At 43.1% G+C, this 18,166-nt stretch overlaps 1 protein-coding gene across 1 annotated transcript; it reads right to left on the bottom strand.

Moving 5' to 3' along the window:
- Nucleotides 1-5,401: 5,401 nt before the first annotated feature.
- On the bottom strand, nt 5,402-6,622 carry LOC147619632 (pentatricopeptide repeat-containing protein At1g03540-like). The gene is made up of 2 exons (XM_086773471.1): nt 6,578-6,622; nt 5,402-6,118 (listed from the first exon to the last, which is right to left on the bottom strand). The coding sequence occupies exons 1-2, from the start codon at nt 6,620-6,622 to the stop codon at nt 5,402-5,404; spliced, it is 762 nt and encodes a 253-aa protein (XP_086629597.1).
- Between the last annotated feature and the right edge of the window lie 11,544 nt (nt 6,623-18,166).

Raw genomic sequence — 18,166 nt, 5'->3', positions numbered from 1 at the left:
TAGGTTGGTTGCAAGCCATCACGATGTCACACATTTGAGTACATTTGACATACCATGCATGTTTCCACATATTGGGAAACATCCTTGTACATTCCTTTCCACCAATATCTTTCCTTTATTTTGGTAAAGGTGGCCCACACACTTCGATGTCCAGCCCAGAGACTCTCATGGAATTCTTTCATGAGCTTCCCTTGAGTTTCTTTATCACATATGACTCTCTGTGGCATAGCATTTCTCTGCTTAGGATGCTTCCACAGGTACCCATCCTTTAGAAAATACCCATATGCTTTTCTTCAGATTCTCTTCAATTCTGAGTCAGACCAATTTTCCTGTCTTGTCAAAGTACTCAAGTATTGACCAATAAGCAACCAATCTCCTTCATACATTTCCTCAGTAAAAGACTCAAGTGCATTTGATAAGCAAGTATGGTCCCCTTTTGTATATGCAGTAGTATAGAATTTTGTACCTACATCATCAATGTCACTAATCATCCCTTCTTCATCTTCATACCTGGCTCTTGATAGCATATCTCCAACTGGGTTATCTTTTCCTGCAATATGCTCAAACTCAGGATTTAGTGACTTGATATAGGCAATCCACCTAAGCATAGCGATATCTGGAGTGGTGCAGCTTGCAATCATCCCAATCATCCCCGCACATCATCCAGAAAAGGCATAGTTATTTGTGGTATGAAGTCTCGCAAGACTTTATTCATTCCATTCATTATATGCGCCATTGAGTTGGTGGCTCCCTGTGGTAAGGTACACATCCTTACCAATCCCAAAGGAGTTTTCATTGTGGTCAAGTCCCTGCTTTGTATATCCAGCTGGAACTGATCATATCCCGAATACAGATCACCCATAGAGTATATAGCTTTCCCTGCAAATGCTTCTGCAAACTCGTCCACAATCGGACCTGTTCCCACATTCCTGATTGTGACCTTGTTTACAGGTTGCATGTCTTGAATGAAGCGCAATGCTCGATTTTTCTTTGGCACGGTAAACCATCTGTTGGAGTATGGAGCGCATGATGGCTCCAAAATTCCCATCCTGATCTTTTCTTTTAGTAAATCCATCAGCTTTGGCAAGAGAGCCTTTGGTACTGGAATCGGCCGCCGCAGGTTAAGGGCACATGTGGAACAGTGAAGATCACCATTAGCGCTGTTACGCTTGAATCAACACAGCCTATCTCATGCGGCTGAAAAGCAAAGGCCTTCTCATATTTTACAAGCATCTCCTCAAAGCATTCCTTTTCAACTGGCAACAGAAAATCCTTTTCACCAATCTTCAGCTCTTTTAGGGTTTCCTGTGTAAACTTATGCCCAATTTTCTTTGGATCTCTGAGATTCGGTTGCATAGAGACTTCATCTATTTTCTCCTTGCTTCTTGGTGGCAAGGGCAAGGCAACTGGTTTCACCTTCTTTGCAACCGTTTTATACTTTGTATCAACACGAGCATCCATCTCACAATACATGTTTTTACATTCCATTCCTTCAAATTCCCAAATTATATCATACATCCCCACAGATGACACCTTTATCATCTCATTCCCACCCTGTAAGCATGGTCTTTCCATAGCAAAAAGCACACCCATAGTATCCACAAATGACACCTCATCAAGCACCCCTGAAATAAACTCATTCTTCTCCAAAAGACCACACTGCTCAAGACTTTTTTGTTCATTTTGTACATGTCGACGCATGCCACGCTTCAAATCCTTGCTTTTTACAAAGACCAGAGACCCATAGCTAGAAAATCCCTGAAAATTTGCTGAAAAGTTATTTACATTGATTGAGTCCTGTGAGAACTCATTTTCCCTTGTACCATTGGAATCTCGCTTTACAATGGCACCTGGCCAAAATCCCTCATCTCCCTGTAGTTCATGAATTCTCTGTTTATCTTTGGAAGTGACTGTGCTCGAAGAGACTCACGGTTCCTTTCATGGTTAATGCAAACTGTCAAGAACTGAACAGCTTTCTTGCCGTCTTTACTCCTTATTCTTGCATATGCCGAGCCATCATCCAAAACTTTTGTTTCCATCCTCATAGCTGTAATGTAGGGTTGCCCAAGGATGAGGGGATACGATGACATCTCCTGAACAAAGAAGTTCTAATCATCTTTCACATCCCCTATAGTTACCCTTACATTTGGACAGGCTGCATAGAGCTCTCCAGATGAGTTATTAGCCGCTTTAATCATCCACCCATGATCTACATCCATTGGCCACTTACATTTGTTGTAGAGACTTTTAGCCATAAGATTTATTTCAGACCCATGGTCGATTAGAGCGACATACGCCTCTTCCAAGTCACCTATCTTGACAAGGGTTTCAGTGGTGGCCCTTGCCCAATCGCTCCTTGAGTAATGACTCTTTGTAAGAACTTCTTTTTCATCATCCTCATCCATAAAGCGCACTTGTCGTGCCCCTTCAGCAGAGTGATTACATTCCACCACATTCTCTCTCTCTTCCTTTTGCTGTACCTGTACTCCATGAGTCTTGGAAGTGCTTGTCTCCCCTTTTGATGGAATAGATTCAATTATAGACTACCTTTTCCTTCGTATAATATCAATTATCTCATCATGGAATTCTCTCTTTGCAATCCCCAAGACTTCACCTAGTGTAAATTCCACCCTACTGTTTAGAATCCTCTCTTCAAGCACCTTTTTGAGGTCTGTTGTGTTGCGGCTTCAATATCAGATTGAAGCTTGTAGAGTGGACTTTTCCCTTTACCCTTCTCCTTCTCATGCTTCATTTTTACTGGCACTTCTTCCATTGATACTTCCTGTGGAGGTTTGCTATGCGGCGGAGGCATATGTGATGGCCCAGGATCCTTCTTTTCACTACCACGGGTGACCCTTTTTGATGGCCCTCCTTCCTCATTTTCCCTTTTACGCTTTTCCTCTACTTGTGCCTCATTATTCTGGCATTTTGCAATGTAGGCATGAACAGATAAAGAATCCACAGGCTCTTCCTAGCCAATCTCAAGACGTATACAGTCACCTGCCTCATGCAAAGCCTGTTTAGACACCTTCTTTGACGCAATTAGCTCCATTGTTGATGGCCAAAAATCTTCATTTTCATAGTCTTCATCATTCTCAGATTCCTGCTTTGATTGACCAACCTTTAACCCATAGGTTGCTGCCTCAACCATAGAGATGGCATGTCCAGCAACCATGTCTTCAACCAGCTTTTTCATCCCTCCTTTTCCAAAGTTTGTGCTTAATGGAAGACCAGTCTCTGTAAGGTGGATTTCCCCATCTTTGAAAAACACAAGTTGATTTCTGAGGGCTTCTTTATAGCTAGCACAGTCTTTCTTTGCATGTTTTGGGTCATCACACCATATACATCTGAATATAAACCCTTTTTTGCTTTGAGGCTTCATAGAAGCCTGCCCTAATGGTAGCCCTTTTTCCTCAATTCTGGACATCTTCAGTTTTAGGTCTCGCATGCCCTTAATAAGCTCATCCATCGGCCCTTCTACCTTTGGGATTGCAGCAGCTGGTTTTGGTAGATTCTCAGGGGTAACAGCAGTTATAGGAGTTGCCAAGCTCATCACCATTTTATCCCTCCTTCGTTGCCGCTTTGCTAGCATGGTGACCACATCCTCGACATCATTCCAATCATTCTTTAGCCCCTGCTCTATATCCTTATCCTCAAGGAGAATTTCCAGTTTTTCTTGGAGATCTTTCCCAGCTGCTTGTAAGAAGAGCTCTGTTTTGTCCCTGTCTAAGGTTGTGCGCTCAATCCTTGACAACTGGGCATAGCGCTTCTCAAACTCTCTTAGCAACTCTGTGGTAGAAATTTCAATTTTGGGTTTTGTAACCTACTCCAAGAAAGTTCGCTTGGTCACCCGCTCGGAATCCTCCATGAAATAATCATCCTTCAAAGCAAGCTTGAACTCCTCCCAATTTCTGCCACCATGTGCTGCCTGTAATCCTCTTATGCGCTCTCTTATTTCGGGAACACATACCAGCTCAAAGCTTCGAACCATATCCTCCTCAGTCACCCTATTTAGCTCCATTTCCTTTGTGTAATTGCGCAGGTACTTTGTGATGTCTTTACCATAAAATTGATCCACCTTCTTCACGATTGACTGCAGTGCTTTAGTCGTGGAAATTTGCCCCCTCTCGCTGCTGTTGCATATACATAGTAAACATCTGAAACATTTGCATAACCCCGAGGTCAAAATGAACCCCTTGTCCCTCAGGATTCTCAGCCATAGCTTGCACTGTGTATTTCACCACTAACTCTCACCCCAGCAGTTTCACGTCGGGTTCACCAAAGCTATCGTGACGTGGCGGTATCGCTGGGCAAGTGCGAGACTTCTGGCTATGAGAGTAGCTTCAAATCCCAGCAAGGAAGCAAAACATATAACTCTTCAAGGAGCATAAGACATCTCCATTTTTGATGACATGTACATGTGCCAATTCGCTTCAATACATCTCCAAATTCAACTTGATGATTGCACATAAATTATGTGTCAAGAGCATGACCAGATCCAAGCATAGATCTCCTGACCCTTTATCCAAATGCCATATACATGTCACATATTGGCATCACATAGACTTCAACAAGTCCCCAATACATGTGAACTTGCACATCACATATTTTGCATGTTGCCATCTTCACAACTTCAAGACGAAAATTGAACTTGTCGAAAAGACCTGCTTATAATTTCTATCATCTCACAAAGAAGCAATAGATAGAATGTAACACATATACATCCTCTTCATGTGTCCACTAAAAGCATCATTTCTACATATCGCAAATCAAACAAAACATCTCTATACAAGTTTCCAAACCGAAATTTTCTCCTTTGTTTTGCAGCTTACAACTTTCAAAACTCACAAATCCAAGAAGTTCTCCAAAACCATGATTATTTAAGCTTACAAAGGGAATTAAAAAAACCTTATATACTCAAATCTCCATCCTCTCAAGGCTTTTACGATTTAGAAATCGTATTTAAAAATAACTTATCTCTGTATAAAGGAATAACCCGATTTTAGCAAAAGCTCCACGTTTATCAATCTCATGATCTGCAAAATGCGCTGATTCCACTCGCTTAAAAAAAAAGGCAACATCTCGTTCATTTTTTTTGAAATTTTTAGAAAGTGTATCATTAGAAGAAGCTTCAAATACTCTCTAATTCAAACCCCTACAAGGCTTGAATAGAAACTAAATTCCCAACACAAGATATTCTGCAAGATTGAGCTTTGGTTTTTCCTCCCCTCCTCTTTCTGCATACTTCCCCCCATCATATATCTGATTTTCTGGTTCTTTCCCATTTTTCCCCGCAAGGGATCCGGGCTCAATTCGATTTCGCAGCCAAAAATTTGGATTTCCCCATTTGAAAATACACTGCGCCTCCTTTTTTCTTGCTTAAAATTTGGATATTCCTTTTTTAAAAAACCTTCGTAATTTCCCATGCAAGACGCCACCTTCGAATACGTCTGCAGCTGCTGCCTTTGCTAGGTGGACTTCCACTCCCCTCGCTTCTGTCTGCTGCAGTAGGGATCGCCTTCCCATCCTCAAACGCTGCCAAGCTTACACGTGCATCAATAGCACACGTAAAGGATACTTTGTCTGGCATCATGCCATCAAGCAGCATAATACGAAAAAGATCCAAAGCTCCATTACCCTGCTCATTCTCAACCAGCACAGCCATATAAACATTCCAAGTGACAAGCTTCTGAGAGAGAATTTTGTCAAATGCACTCCTTGCCTTGCATAAATCTCCACATTTGCCATACATGCTGACAAGAGCAGTCCCCACGATATCAGCATCAGTTGAAAAAAAATCCAAAGCGTTCTCATTATATCCATTCTGAGCAAGCACAAAAATCATGGCATTCCATGAGATGACATCCCGAGAAAGCATTTCCAAGAACACCTTCCTTGCACTGTGCATGTTGCTGCACTTGTCGTATATGTTTATGGGCGCATTTTCATCCATGGTATCAGCACCATAAATGTTATCAATGATAGTGTTATGAATCTCCTGCCCTTCTTCTAATGCTGCTAAACTTGCACATGCATTAAGTGCACATACAAATGTAATGTTGTTAGGTCTGATGCCTTCAACTTGCATCTCATCATACAAACCCAGAGCCTCCTTGTTCTGCTCATTCCGAGTAAGAACAGAAATCATGGCATTCCAAGACACGATATCTCGAAAAGGCATTCTTTCAAAACGAATCCTTGCATCATACATGCTCTCACATTTCCCATACATGTTGAGAAGGGTGTTCCCTACTACAAGGTCTACCATAAGCATAAAAACTCCATGATTCACACCACACTCATGTACAAAGGCTTCGAGACCTGGCTCAGCCTCAGCTCATCTTATTGAACCTCATTTACAATATGAACATATGTACTTAGGCATCATATAATGACTCAAGTCATGGCACTTAATCCCATGCATCTGGATTTGCATTTAATGGCCTCATATGCATGGTTTCACACCATAGACGTGCCATGGCACGACATCCACCCCCTCTAAACCTGCACATCCTCTGGTATGTGCCAAATCATCATCAAGATCCACATATATCTGGATGTCGTCTTCATCTTCTACATTACCAGCAGGGAGATCATTCTCTTCCTCTTCAACCATATCCATGCTATGACTATCGAGCCTCTCATCTTGAGTCTCCTATGAATCAAAAGGATCACTGTCATACCTTCTTTTAAATATCTTGATCCTTTTCCCTGCTACAAGATTCTTTATCTCTGTTCCGTCAAGCTCACACAGGGTATACGTGGCATTTCCATGCACATACTTGACAATGTAAGGGCCAAACCATCTTTTTGCAAACTTCCTTTGCACAGTAAACTGGTTGTCAAGACTACTATCATACATTAGGACCCAATCACCTTCTTCAATAGGTTTTGGCCGGAGTCTGTGTCTTCTATCAAATCTTTCTTTATTTTTCCACCTTGCATCTTTCAAACGAGCTTTAGCAAGCTCTACATCTTCAGGCCTCCTCTCCAGCTGCCTTATTCGCAATGCAAGGAGGTCTTCCCTGTTCAATTCTTCCACCCAGGGTAATACATTCCAAGTTGGAATTACTTCTTCAACTGGCATTACTGGCTTCTGACCATACATTAATTCTGTAGGCATGTATCCTGTCTCACTGAGCTATGAGTTGTACGATCAGCCCACAAAGCATATGGTAGCAGCCTTGGCCATTCTCGCATTCTTCCTCTGCATGCCTTAGCCAAAGCTTTAATGATTGGAGGATGTCCTCGCTCACTTTTACCATTTCCCTCAGGGTTGTAAGCACATGTTAGGGCCAATTTGATGCCAATTCTAGAGAAGAATTGCCTTGCTTCTTCAACATCTAGCTCACCCCTGTCAGCTGTTATTTTCCCAACACAACCATACCGGTAAATCACATCTTCCAAGAGAAATTTGCATACTGTTTCCGTACTCTTTGTTCTAAGAGCACGCCCTTCCACCTGATTTGTCAAATCTTCTCTTGCAAGTGCTATGTACCGCATCTGCCAAATTCCCAAAGGCATTGTAACTAGATCCACTACCCATATGTAGTGCATGGCAGGTGGGTAGGTTGGTTGCAAGCCATCACGATGTCGCACATTTGAGTACATTTGACATACCATGCATGTTTCCACATATTGGGAAACATCCTTGTACATTCCTTTCCACCACCAATATCTTTCCTTTATTTTGGTAAAGGTGGCCCACACACTTCGATGTCCAGCCTAGAGACTCTCATGGAATTCTTTCATGAGCTTCCCTTGAGTTTCTTTATCACATATGACTCTCTGTGGCATAGCATTCCTCTGCTTAGGATGCTTCCACAGGTACCCATCCTTTAGAAAATACCCATATGCTTTTCTGCGGATTCTCTTAAATTCTGAGTCAGACCAATTTTCCTGTCTTGTCAAAGTACTCAAGTATTGACCAATAAGCAACCAATCTCCTTCATACATTTCCTCAATAAAAGACTCAAGTGCATTTGATAAGCAAGTATGGTCCCCTTTTGTATATGTAGTAGTATAGAATTTTGTACCTACATCATCAATGTCACTAATCATCCCTTCTTCATCTTCATACCTGGCTCTTGATAGCATATATGTAACTAGGTTATCTTTTCCTGCAATATGCTCAAACTCAGGATTTAGTGACTTCATATAGGCAATCCACCTAAGCATAGCGATATCTAGAGTGGTGCAGCTTGCAATCATCCCAAGGAGTGGCAAGCAATCAGTTTCCACAAGTACAGATGCCCCAATAAGATATTCTTTTTCACATTTTAGAGCAGTGACTATCCCCCATAACTCCCTCTTGATCTGCGGATAATTTCGCTGACGAATGCTTAATACCTTTGCTCCAAATCTGATTACATACCTGTGATCATCCTAATCATCTTGCCCTACTGCCCATTTTATCCCAGTAGGACTAGTATCAACTGTAACAATCACAGGCCTGCCACACTCATAATCTGCCTTCCTTAGAGTAGGTGATGATTGGAGCAGACATTTCAGCTTCCGCATAGCTTTAATATGTACTGCACTCCACAAAAATTTTTGATTTTTTCTCAAAAGTTGATAAAGAGGATTTGCTACATGTGCATAATGTGGGATCCATATAACATAAAAGACACATGCACCAAGAAATCTCCTGAGCTCTGTAACATTAATGCATATCTCTTTCATTCTTTGTATTGCATCTATCTTGGCTGGACAAGGTCGGCGTCCATTAGTACTACAAAGATGCCCCACGATTAGCACTTCACCAACCCCAAACACTGATTTCAATCCAGACAAAGTAAGATTCACCTCTTCAAGCCTGGATAGAATTATATCACAATCTTTCATATGATTTGCCACAAACTTGCGGCACCCCCTCGAATCCAAATCCCCATCTTTATCTTTCTCATCACAGCCTTTTATTGGCACATCATCCAGAAAAGGCATAGTTATTTGTGGTATGAAGTCTCGCAAGACTTTATTCATTCCATTCATCATATGCGCCACTGAGTTGGTGGCTCCCTGTGGTAAGGTACACATCCTTACCAATCCCAAAGGAGTTTTCATTGTGGTCAAGTCCCTGCTTTGTATATCCAGCTGGAACTGATCATATCCCGAATACAGATCACCCATAGAGTATATAGCTTTCCCTGCAAATGCTTCTGCAAACTCGTCCACAATCGAACCTGCTCCCACATTCGTGATTGTGACCTTGTTTACAGGTTGCATGTCTTGAATGAAGCGCAATGCTCCATTTTTCTTTGGCACGGTAAACCATTTGTTGGAGTATGGAGCGCATGATGGCTCCAAAATTCCCATCCTGATCTTTTCTTTTAGTAATTCCATCAGCTTTGGCAAGAGAGCCTTTGGTACTGGAATCGGTCGCAGGTTCCAGGGCACATGTGGAACAGTGAAGATCACCATTGGTGCTGTTACGCTTGGATCAACACAGCCTATCTCATGCAGCTGAAAAGAAAAGGCCTTCCCATGTTTTACAAGCATCTCCTCAAAGCATTCCTTTTCAACTGGCAACAGAAAATCCTTTTCACCAATCTTCAGCTCTTTTAGGGTTTCCTGTGTAAACTTATGCCCAATTTTCTTTGGATCTTTGAGATTCGGTTGCATAGAGGCTTCATCTATTTTCTCCTTGCTTCCTGGTGGCAAGGGCAAGGCAACTGGTTTCACCTTCTTTGCAACCGTTTTATACTTTGTATCAACACGAGCATCCATCTCACAATACATGTTTTTACATTCCATTCCTTCAAATTCCCAGATTATATCATACATCCCCACAGATGACACCTTTATCATCTCATTCCCACCCTGTAAGTATGCTCTTTCCATAGCAAAAAGCACACCCATAGTATCCACAAATGACACCTCATCAAGCACCCCTCAAATAAACTCATTCTTCTCCAAAAGACCACACTGCTCAAGACTTTTTTGTTCATTTTGTACATGTCGACGTATGCCACGCTTCAAATCCTTGCTTTTTACAAAGACCAGTGACCCATAGCTAGAAAATCCCTGAAAATTTGCTGAAAAGTTATTTACATTGATTGAGTCCTGCGAGAACTCATTTTCCCTTGTACCATTGGAATCTCTGAAAAGATGCAGGGGGGAAGAGAGCTTGAGCTCTTGCAAGCACACACACACACTCACAAAACCCTAATAGAGAACACACAAGGTGAGAGGCTGAAAATCTTCTTCTTCTTCACTCAACACTCAACACACCATATACAAGAATAAGAGTACACACAATATGAAAGGTACTCAACCAAATACATACACGGGTTCTCTATAGTGTGAACCCGACTAAATGAGCTGGCACTATAACTATGCCAGTCTCTAGAATGGCTGTCACACAGCCTGTCATCCCACTGGTCGCATATCACCAAAGATCTCACCAACCATGCCAGTGGTATAAGTGTGGGGCCTATCCCCCAGGCGGGTCATCAGTGTCCACCGCCTCACTAGATGAGCTCGATATCTCAACACTCCCCCTCGAGCTCAACTCCATCTCATGTACACCAAGCGAAGCCCTGAATCTGCGGAGCTTCTCTGTACCCAATGCTTTGGTAAAGATGTCAGCTACGTGATCCTCTGTGTTGACATAAACAAGGTCAAGATCTCCTGCCAAGACCTTCTCTCTGACGAAGTGGTAGTGGACCTCTATGTGCTTCGTACGAGCATGAAAGACTGGGTTCCTGGCCAACTGTATACTACTAATGTTGTCACAGAAAATGACAACTTGTCTATCCACTGATAGACCCAAATCTGCAAGTAGCTTTCTCAACCAAGCTACCTCACATGCTGCCATAGCAGCTCCTCTATACTCGGCCTCTGTACTCGATAGAGCAACCGTAGGCTGCTTCTTGCTGCTCCAAGTCACAGCAGCACTTCCCAAAGAAAACATGAATCCACTGGTAGATCTTCTATCTGAGATACTACCAGCCCAATCAGCATCTGTGTACCCATGTACACATATCTCTGTCCCAGTCTCATAGAATAGTCCACAATGCAAAGTAGACTTCACATACCTCAGTATGCGTCTCACTGCATCCAAATGCGGTTTCCGTGAAACCTGCATAAACTGACTCACTAACCCAACAGCATAGCTCAAATCTGGTCTGGTGATCGTCATGTAGATCAAACTTCCTACTATGCGTGTGTACATAGTAGGATCCTCCAAGATCTCTCCTGAATCTACACTCAACTTGCCATTCTGATCCAATGGCACAGAAATAGGCTTACAACCTGTCATACCATACTTGGACAACATGTCCAAGCCATACTGTCTCTGCAGTAATCCAATACCATGTGGTGACCTAATCACCTCAATGCCCAAGAAATATCTGAGCTCCCCCAGATCCTTCATCTCAAACTTCTGTCTAAGCAAGATCTTTACATCAAAGATCTCTGCATCATGGTCCCCCGTAATAATCAAGTCATCTACATAGATGACAACAAGCACAACCCCTCTATCACCATGTCTCACATACAGCGAGAAATCTGCATTGGCTACATGAAAGCCAATAGTGACAAGATATTCTGAAATCTTGTCAGACCATGCTCTTGGTGCTTGCTTTAAGCCATACAAGGCTTTCTTCAACCTGCAAACATGCTCGGGGTGACCCACATCCTCATAACCACGTGGCTGCAACATATACACCTCTTCTTGCAAATCCCCATGCAAGAATGCATTCTTTACATCCATCTGATGTAAAGACCATTGCTTTGACACAGCCACTGCTATCACAACTCTCACCGTTGCCATCTTGGCAACTGGGCTGAAAGTTTCCTCATAATCAATCCCATATGTCTGCGCATATCCTTTGGCTACCAATCTAGCCTTGTACCTGTTTACACTCCCATCACTGTTATGTTTAACTTTGTACACCCACTTGCATCCAATGGCTTTCTTGCCTTCAGGCAATTGCACTAAATCCCAAGTTTCATTTCCATATAGTGCATCCATCTCCTCATCCATAGCTTTCTCCCAACACACATTTCCAACAGCCTCATCAATGCATGTGGACTCAACAACCTGCACAACCTTTGCCATATATGCATAGTGATGTGCCACATAACCATCATATGTAAATCTCTGCACAGGGTTCTTCACTCTCCCAGATCTTCGCAGCTTTTCATTCATGGCTTCCATAGCCTTCTTTACACCAGGTGTTCTCATAGCTGGGATCCCAAGCTCCTCATCAAGGCTCATATCTGAGCCACTAGACTCTCCATCAACATGAGAATGCCCTGCAGAAATGTCAGGCATACCAAGGGACTCAACCACTTTCTCTTTTCCTTTACGTGATGTAGTAATCACATTTGTAGGGCTGGTATTATGACGCAGCCTGCCACTCCATGGTCTATCAACAGACCCACTAGATGAGGACTCTCCTGGTCCACTCAAAGACTGTGATTGCTGACCTGCATTCTGTGCAACCACACTTCCACTCACATCAGCTCCAACAGCTTCTTTTTCAGCAGCATACCAGCTGCTCATCTCATCAAAGACAACATCCCTGCTTACCCTCAACTCACGTGTAGCAGGGTTATAACACCTGTATCCCTTTTGCTCAAGGGAGTATCCAATAAACACACATTTTTCAGCTTTTGGATCCAGCTTAGTTCTCAGCTCATCTGGCACATGCACATATGCAATGCATCCAAAGACTTTCAGATGAGACAAATCTGGTTTTCTGCCAGTAAACCTCTCCTCTGGAGTTACATCATGTATGGCTACAGTTGGAGTCCTGTTCATGATGTATACTGCTGTAGAAACAGCCTCAGTCCAATAGCAATGCGGCATATTCTTCTCTTCCATCAATGCTCGCGCAATCTCAGCAATGTGCTTGTTTTTCTGCTTAGCAACTCCATTTTGCTGCGGAGTGTATCTGCATGTGAACTGTCTCCGAATACCATTCTTCTTCAAAAATTCAGAGAACTCATTGGAGAAGTATTCTCCCCCTCCATTTGACCTTAGGCACTTTACATATTTTCCTGTTTGCTTTTCAACCAAAACTCTAAAATTCTGAAAGTGAGTGAACACCTCACTCTTCTCCTTCATGAAATATACCCACACTTTCCTTGTGTGGTCATCAATGAAAGTCACATAATACCTGCAGCCTCCCATAGATATGGTCTTCGTGGGACCCCATACATCTGAATGCATAACATCTAGTGCATTTCTGCTCACATATCTATTACGTGGAAACACATGCTTTGTTTGCTTCCCAAATTGGCATGCTTCACATATTTTCTGCATACCTTCCACTTTAAATTTTGGCAGCCCTGTCACAATTCCTTTTGTCTGCATAGACTTCAATCTCTGCACATTTACATGTCCAATTCTTTTATGCCATATGTCTGTGTCTGCAACAACTCCTGAACCATTTGCAAACATCGCAGCACTCATTTCAGGCATGTCTACATTCAATGTAAACATTCTGCCCACTCTGTTGCCTTTTGCAACCAACCTGCACTTGTCTTTAAAATCTTCAACATAACACCCATCAGGGTTAAACCGAACCTGCAAACCCTGCTCAATCATCTGGCCAACTGAAACCAAATTCTTTGTTATGTTTGGTACATGAAGTACATCTGCAAGGTACTTCACTTTGCCATCCTGCATAGACAATGGCACATCTCCAACGTGGGCAATTGGATGAGCAGTGTCATCCCCTGTTTCCACAAAACCTGGTCTTTCCGGGTTTTTCATCTCCTTGAACCACTCCCCATGACTCGTCATGTGGTTCGAAGCACCTGAATCCACATACCATACATTATCTTTTTGTGCTGCATCAACATTTTCAAACATGGCATTCACGACATGCTGCATAACAAACAACCTTTCATTATCCTCATTATTTCTGCTTGAGGATGCATAGTTGTTTTGCTGCACTTTCCCATTTTGCATGTCAGCTTGCTTCTTATAACATTCTGCCTGCACATGTCCAGGCTTACCACAATAATAGCATTCACGTGCATCATTATATTGCCTTTGCCAATTTCCTCGGCCTCTTTGACTCCCCCTGCCTCTGAATTTGCCTCTTCCACCTGCGTGTTGTTGTTGTTGTTGTTGATTCTGGGACTGTTGTTGTTGTTGCTGCTGCTGACCATAATTCTGATTACCTGTTCGGCCACCTCCTTGACCGCGTCCACGGCCTCCTCTACCTCGTCCTCTTCCTGAACTCGTGTAGAAGGCCTGTTGCTCTGAAATATTTATGCTTTGTGACGACTGTTGGTCTGCACCCAAGCTCTTCTCTTTGATAATCAGCATAGACACCAAATCTGTAAAGTTGGGAATGTTTTCCCGAGTCTGAATGGACGTCTTGAACGCCTTGTATTGTGGCCGCCGAGACCACGTAAACAGACTTCCACCTTGTTATCATCATCTACTGACACACCAATAGATGCAAGGGATTCCACAATACCCTTTATCTTCAGCGCATAGTCATTCACAAACATGCTCTTTTTCTCCCACAGTATGAAGTTCATTCTTCAACTGTATCTTACGTGCCTTGGTATTTGTTTCATAGAGCTTTACCAAGGTGTCCCACGCCTCTTTGGGGGACTTGGCATCCTGAATGTGCCCAATCATGGTGTCCTGTATACTAATGGATAGCCAATACATAACCTTCCTAGCTCCTTGGTTCCAGTCTTTAAACTCTTTCACATCTGCAGCAGTCGGATTTATATCCGATATCTCCGGTGCCTCTTCATGCTCACCTTCTATGTAGTCCCAATAGCCTTTTCCCATCAGGAAATTCGTCAACCTGAACCTCCAAGCATGGAAGTTATTCTTATCCAGCTTCTCAGCCACAATCTGTGTTATGCCATCATTAGACATCTTGCCAAACACACAATTTCACCAGAAACTGCACTCTGGTTTTTCTGCACAACTGCTGTATTTTCTGCACAGCGGTACTGTAGTACTCTCAAATGTCACAACCAGTGACTTCAATGTGCATACATACACCCAATGGCAACTGTAGACCTCTTTGCAGCACCCACAGTGTCTGCACAGTCAATCTGTCTTCCTGCAGTTCTTAAAACAGAGTTCTGCAGAGAATCAATGACTTACCCGCAGTGCTCGAAATCGCCTGCTTTCTGAAAAACGGAGGTCCAGACGCGCCCGAAACACGTTTTCGGCCCGAAAATCTTAGTCCGATAGGACTGTATAGTTGCCCTATAGCTTTACTCCCGCGAAGAAAGCTCCTCAATCAGAGACCGTTTGCCGGTGCCTCCCGTAGAGCTCCCGACAAGGGTGTAGTCACCAACACAATAGGGAAGAGTAGTTGAAGCTCTTACCCTCGTACCGCTTCCTGTGGTTCTCTTGCTTGCAACTCAGCCCTTAGTACGAACCAGGCTCTGATACCATGAAAAGATGCAAGGGGGAAGAGAGCTTGAGCTCTTGCAAGCACACACACACACTCACAAAACCCTAATAGAGAACACACAAGGTGAGGCTAAAAATCTTCTTCTTGTTCACTCAACACTCAACACACCATATACAAGAATAAGAGTACACACAATATGAAAGGTACTCAACCAAATACATACACGGGTTCTCTATAGTGTGAACCCGACTAAATGAGCTGGCGTTATAACTATGCCAGTCTCTAGAATGGCTGTCACACAGCCTGTCATCCCACTGGTCACATATCACCAAAGATCTCACCAACCATGCTAGTGGTGTAAGTGTGGGGCCTATCCCCCAGGCGGGTCATTAGTGTCCACCGCCTCACTAGATGAGCTCGATATCTCAACAATCTCGCTTTACAATGGCACCTGGCCAAAATCCCTCATCTCCGTGTAGTTCATGAATTCTCTGTTTATCTTTGGAAGTGACTGTGCTCGAAGAGACTCACGGTTCCTTTCTTGATTTATGCAAACTGTCAAGAACTGAACAGCTTTCTTGCCATCTTTACTCCTTATTCTTGCATATGCCGAGCCATCATCCAAAACTTTTGTTTCCATCCTCACAGCTGTAATGTAGGGTTGCCCAAGGATGAGGGGATACGATGACATCTCCTGAACAAAGAAGTGTAATGACTCTTTGTAAGAACTTCTTTTTCATCATCCTCATCCACAAAGCGCACTTGTTGTGCCCCTTCAGCAGAGTGATTACATTCCACCACATTCTCTCTCTCTTCCTTTTGCTGTACCTGTACTCCATGAGTCTTGGAAGTGCTTGTCTCCCCTTTTGATGGAATAGATTCAATTATAGACTACCTTTTCCTTCGTATAATATCAATTATCTCATCATGGAATTCTCTCTTTGCAATCCCCAAGACTTCACCTAGTGTAAATTCCACCCTACTGTTTAGAATCCTCTCTTCAAGCACCTTTTTGAGGTCTGTTGCGGCTTCAATATCAGATTGAAGCTTGTAGAGTGGACTTTTCCCTTTACCCTTCTCCTTCTCATGCTTCATTTTTACTGGCACTTCTTCCATTGATACTTCCTGTGGAGGTTTGCTATGCGGCGGAGGCATATGTGTACTTCCTGTGGAGGTTTGCTATGCGGCGGAGGCATATGTGATGGCCCAGGATCCTTCTTTTCACTACCACAGGTGACCCTTTTTGATGGCCCTCCTTCCTCATTTTCCCTTTTACGCTTTTCCTCTACGTGTGCCTCATTATTCTGGCATTTTGCAATGTAGGCATGAACAGATAAAGAATCCACAAGCTCTTCCCAGCCAGTCTCAAGACGTATACAGTCACCTGCCTCATGCAAAGCCTGTTTAGACACCTTCTTTGACGCAATTAGCTCCATTGTTGATGGCCAAAAAATCTTCATTCTCATAGTCTTCATCATTCTCAGATTCCTGCTTTGATTGACCAACCTTTAACCCATAGGTTGCTGCCTCAACCATAGAGATGGCATGTCCAGCAACCATGTCTTCAACCAGCTTTTTCATCCCTCCTTTTCCAAAGTTTGTGCTTAATGGAAGACCAGTCTCTGTAAGGTGGATTTTCCAATCTTTGAAAAACACAAGTTGATTTCTGAGGGCTTCTTTATAGCTAGCACAGTCTTTCTTTGCATGTTCTGGGTCATCACACCATATACATCTGAATATAAACCCTTCTTTGCTTTGAGGCTTTTGCATAGAAGCCTGCCCTAATGGTAGCCCTTTTTCCTCAATTCTGGACATCTTCAGTTTTAGGTCTCGCATGCCCTTAATAAGCTCATCCATCGGCCCTTCTACCTTTGGGATTGCAGCAGCTGGTTTTGGTAGATTCTCAGGGGTAACAGCAGTTATAGGAGTTGCCGAGCTCATCACCATTTTATCCCTCCTTCGCTGCCGCTTTGCTAGCACGGTGACCGCATCCTCGACATCATTCCAATCATTCTTCAGCCCCTGCTCTGTATCCTTATCCTCGAGGAGAATTTCCAGTTTTTCTTGGAGATCTTTCCCAGCTGCTTGTAAGAAGAGCTCTGTTTTTTCCCTGTCTAAGGTTGTGCGCTCAATCCTTGACAACTGGGCATAGCGCTTCTCAAACTCTCTTAGCAACTCTGTGGCAGAAATTCCAATTTTGGGTTTTGTAACCCACTGCAAGAAAGTTCGCTTGGTCACCCGCTCGGAATCCTCCATGAAATAATCATCCTTCAAAGCAAGCTTGAACTCCTTCCAATTTCTGCCACCATGTGCTGCCTGTAATCCTCTTATGCGCTCTCTTATTTCGGGAACACATACCAGCTCAAAGCTTCGAACCATATCCTCCTCAGTCACCCTATTTAGCTCCATTTCCTTTGTAATTGCGTAGGTACTTTGTGATGTCTTTACCATCAAATTGATCCACCTTCTTCACGATTGACTGCAGTGCTTTAGTTGTGGAAATTTGCCCCCTCTCAGCCGCTTGCTGCTGTTGCATATACATAGTAAACATCTGAAACATTTGCATAACCCCGGGGTCAAAATGAACCCCTTGTCCCTCAGGATTCTCAGCCATAGCTTGCACTGTGTATTTCACCACTAACTCTCACCCCAGCAGTTTCACGTCGGGTTCACCAAAGCTGTCGTGACGTGGCGGTATCACTGGGCAAGTGCGAGACTTCTGGCTGTGAGAGTAGCTTCAAATCCCAGCAAGGAAGCAAAACATATAACTCTTCAAGGAGCATAAGACATCTCCATTTTTGATGACATGTACATGTGTCAAT

Source organism: Cibotium barometz, chromosome 33, assembly GCF_041138505.1.
Source record: "Cibotium barometz isolate CiBa-2024 chromosome 33, ASM4113850v1, whole genome shotgun sequence".
NCBI lineage: Eukaryota > Viridiplantae > Streptophyta > Polypodiopsida > Cyatheales > Cibotiaceae > Cibotium > Cibotium barometz.
This window is presented reverse-complemented; position numbering and strand designations above follow the sequence as displayed.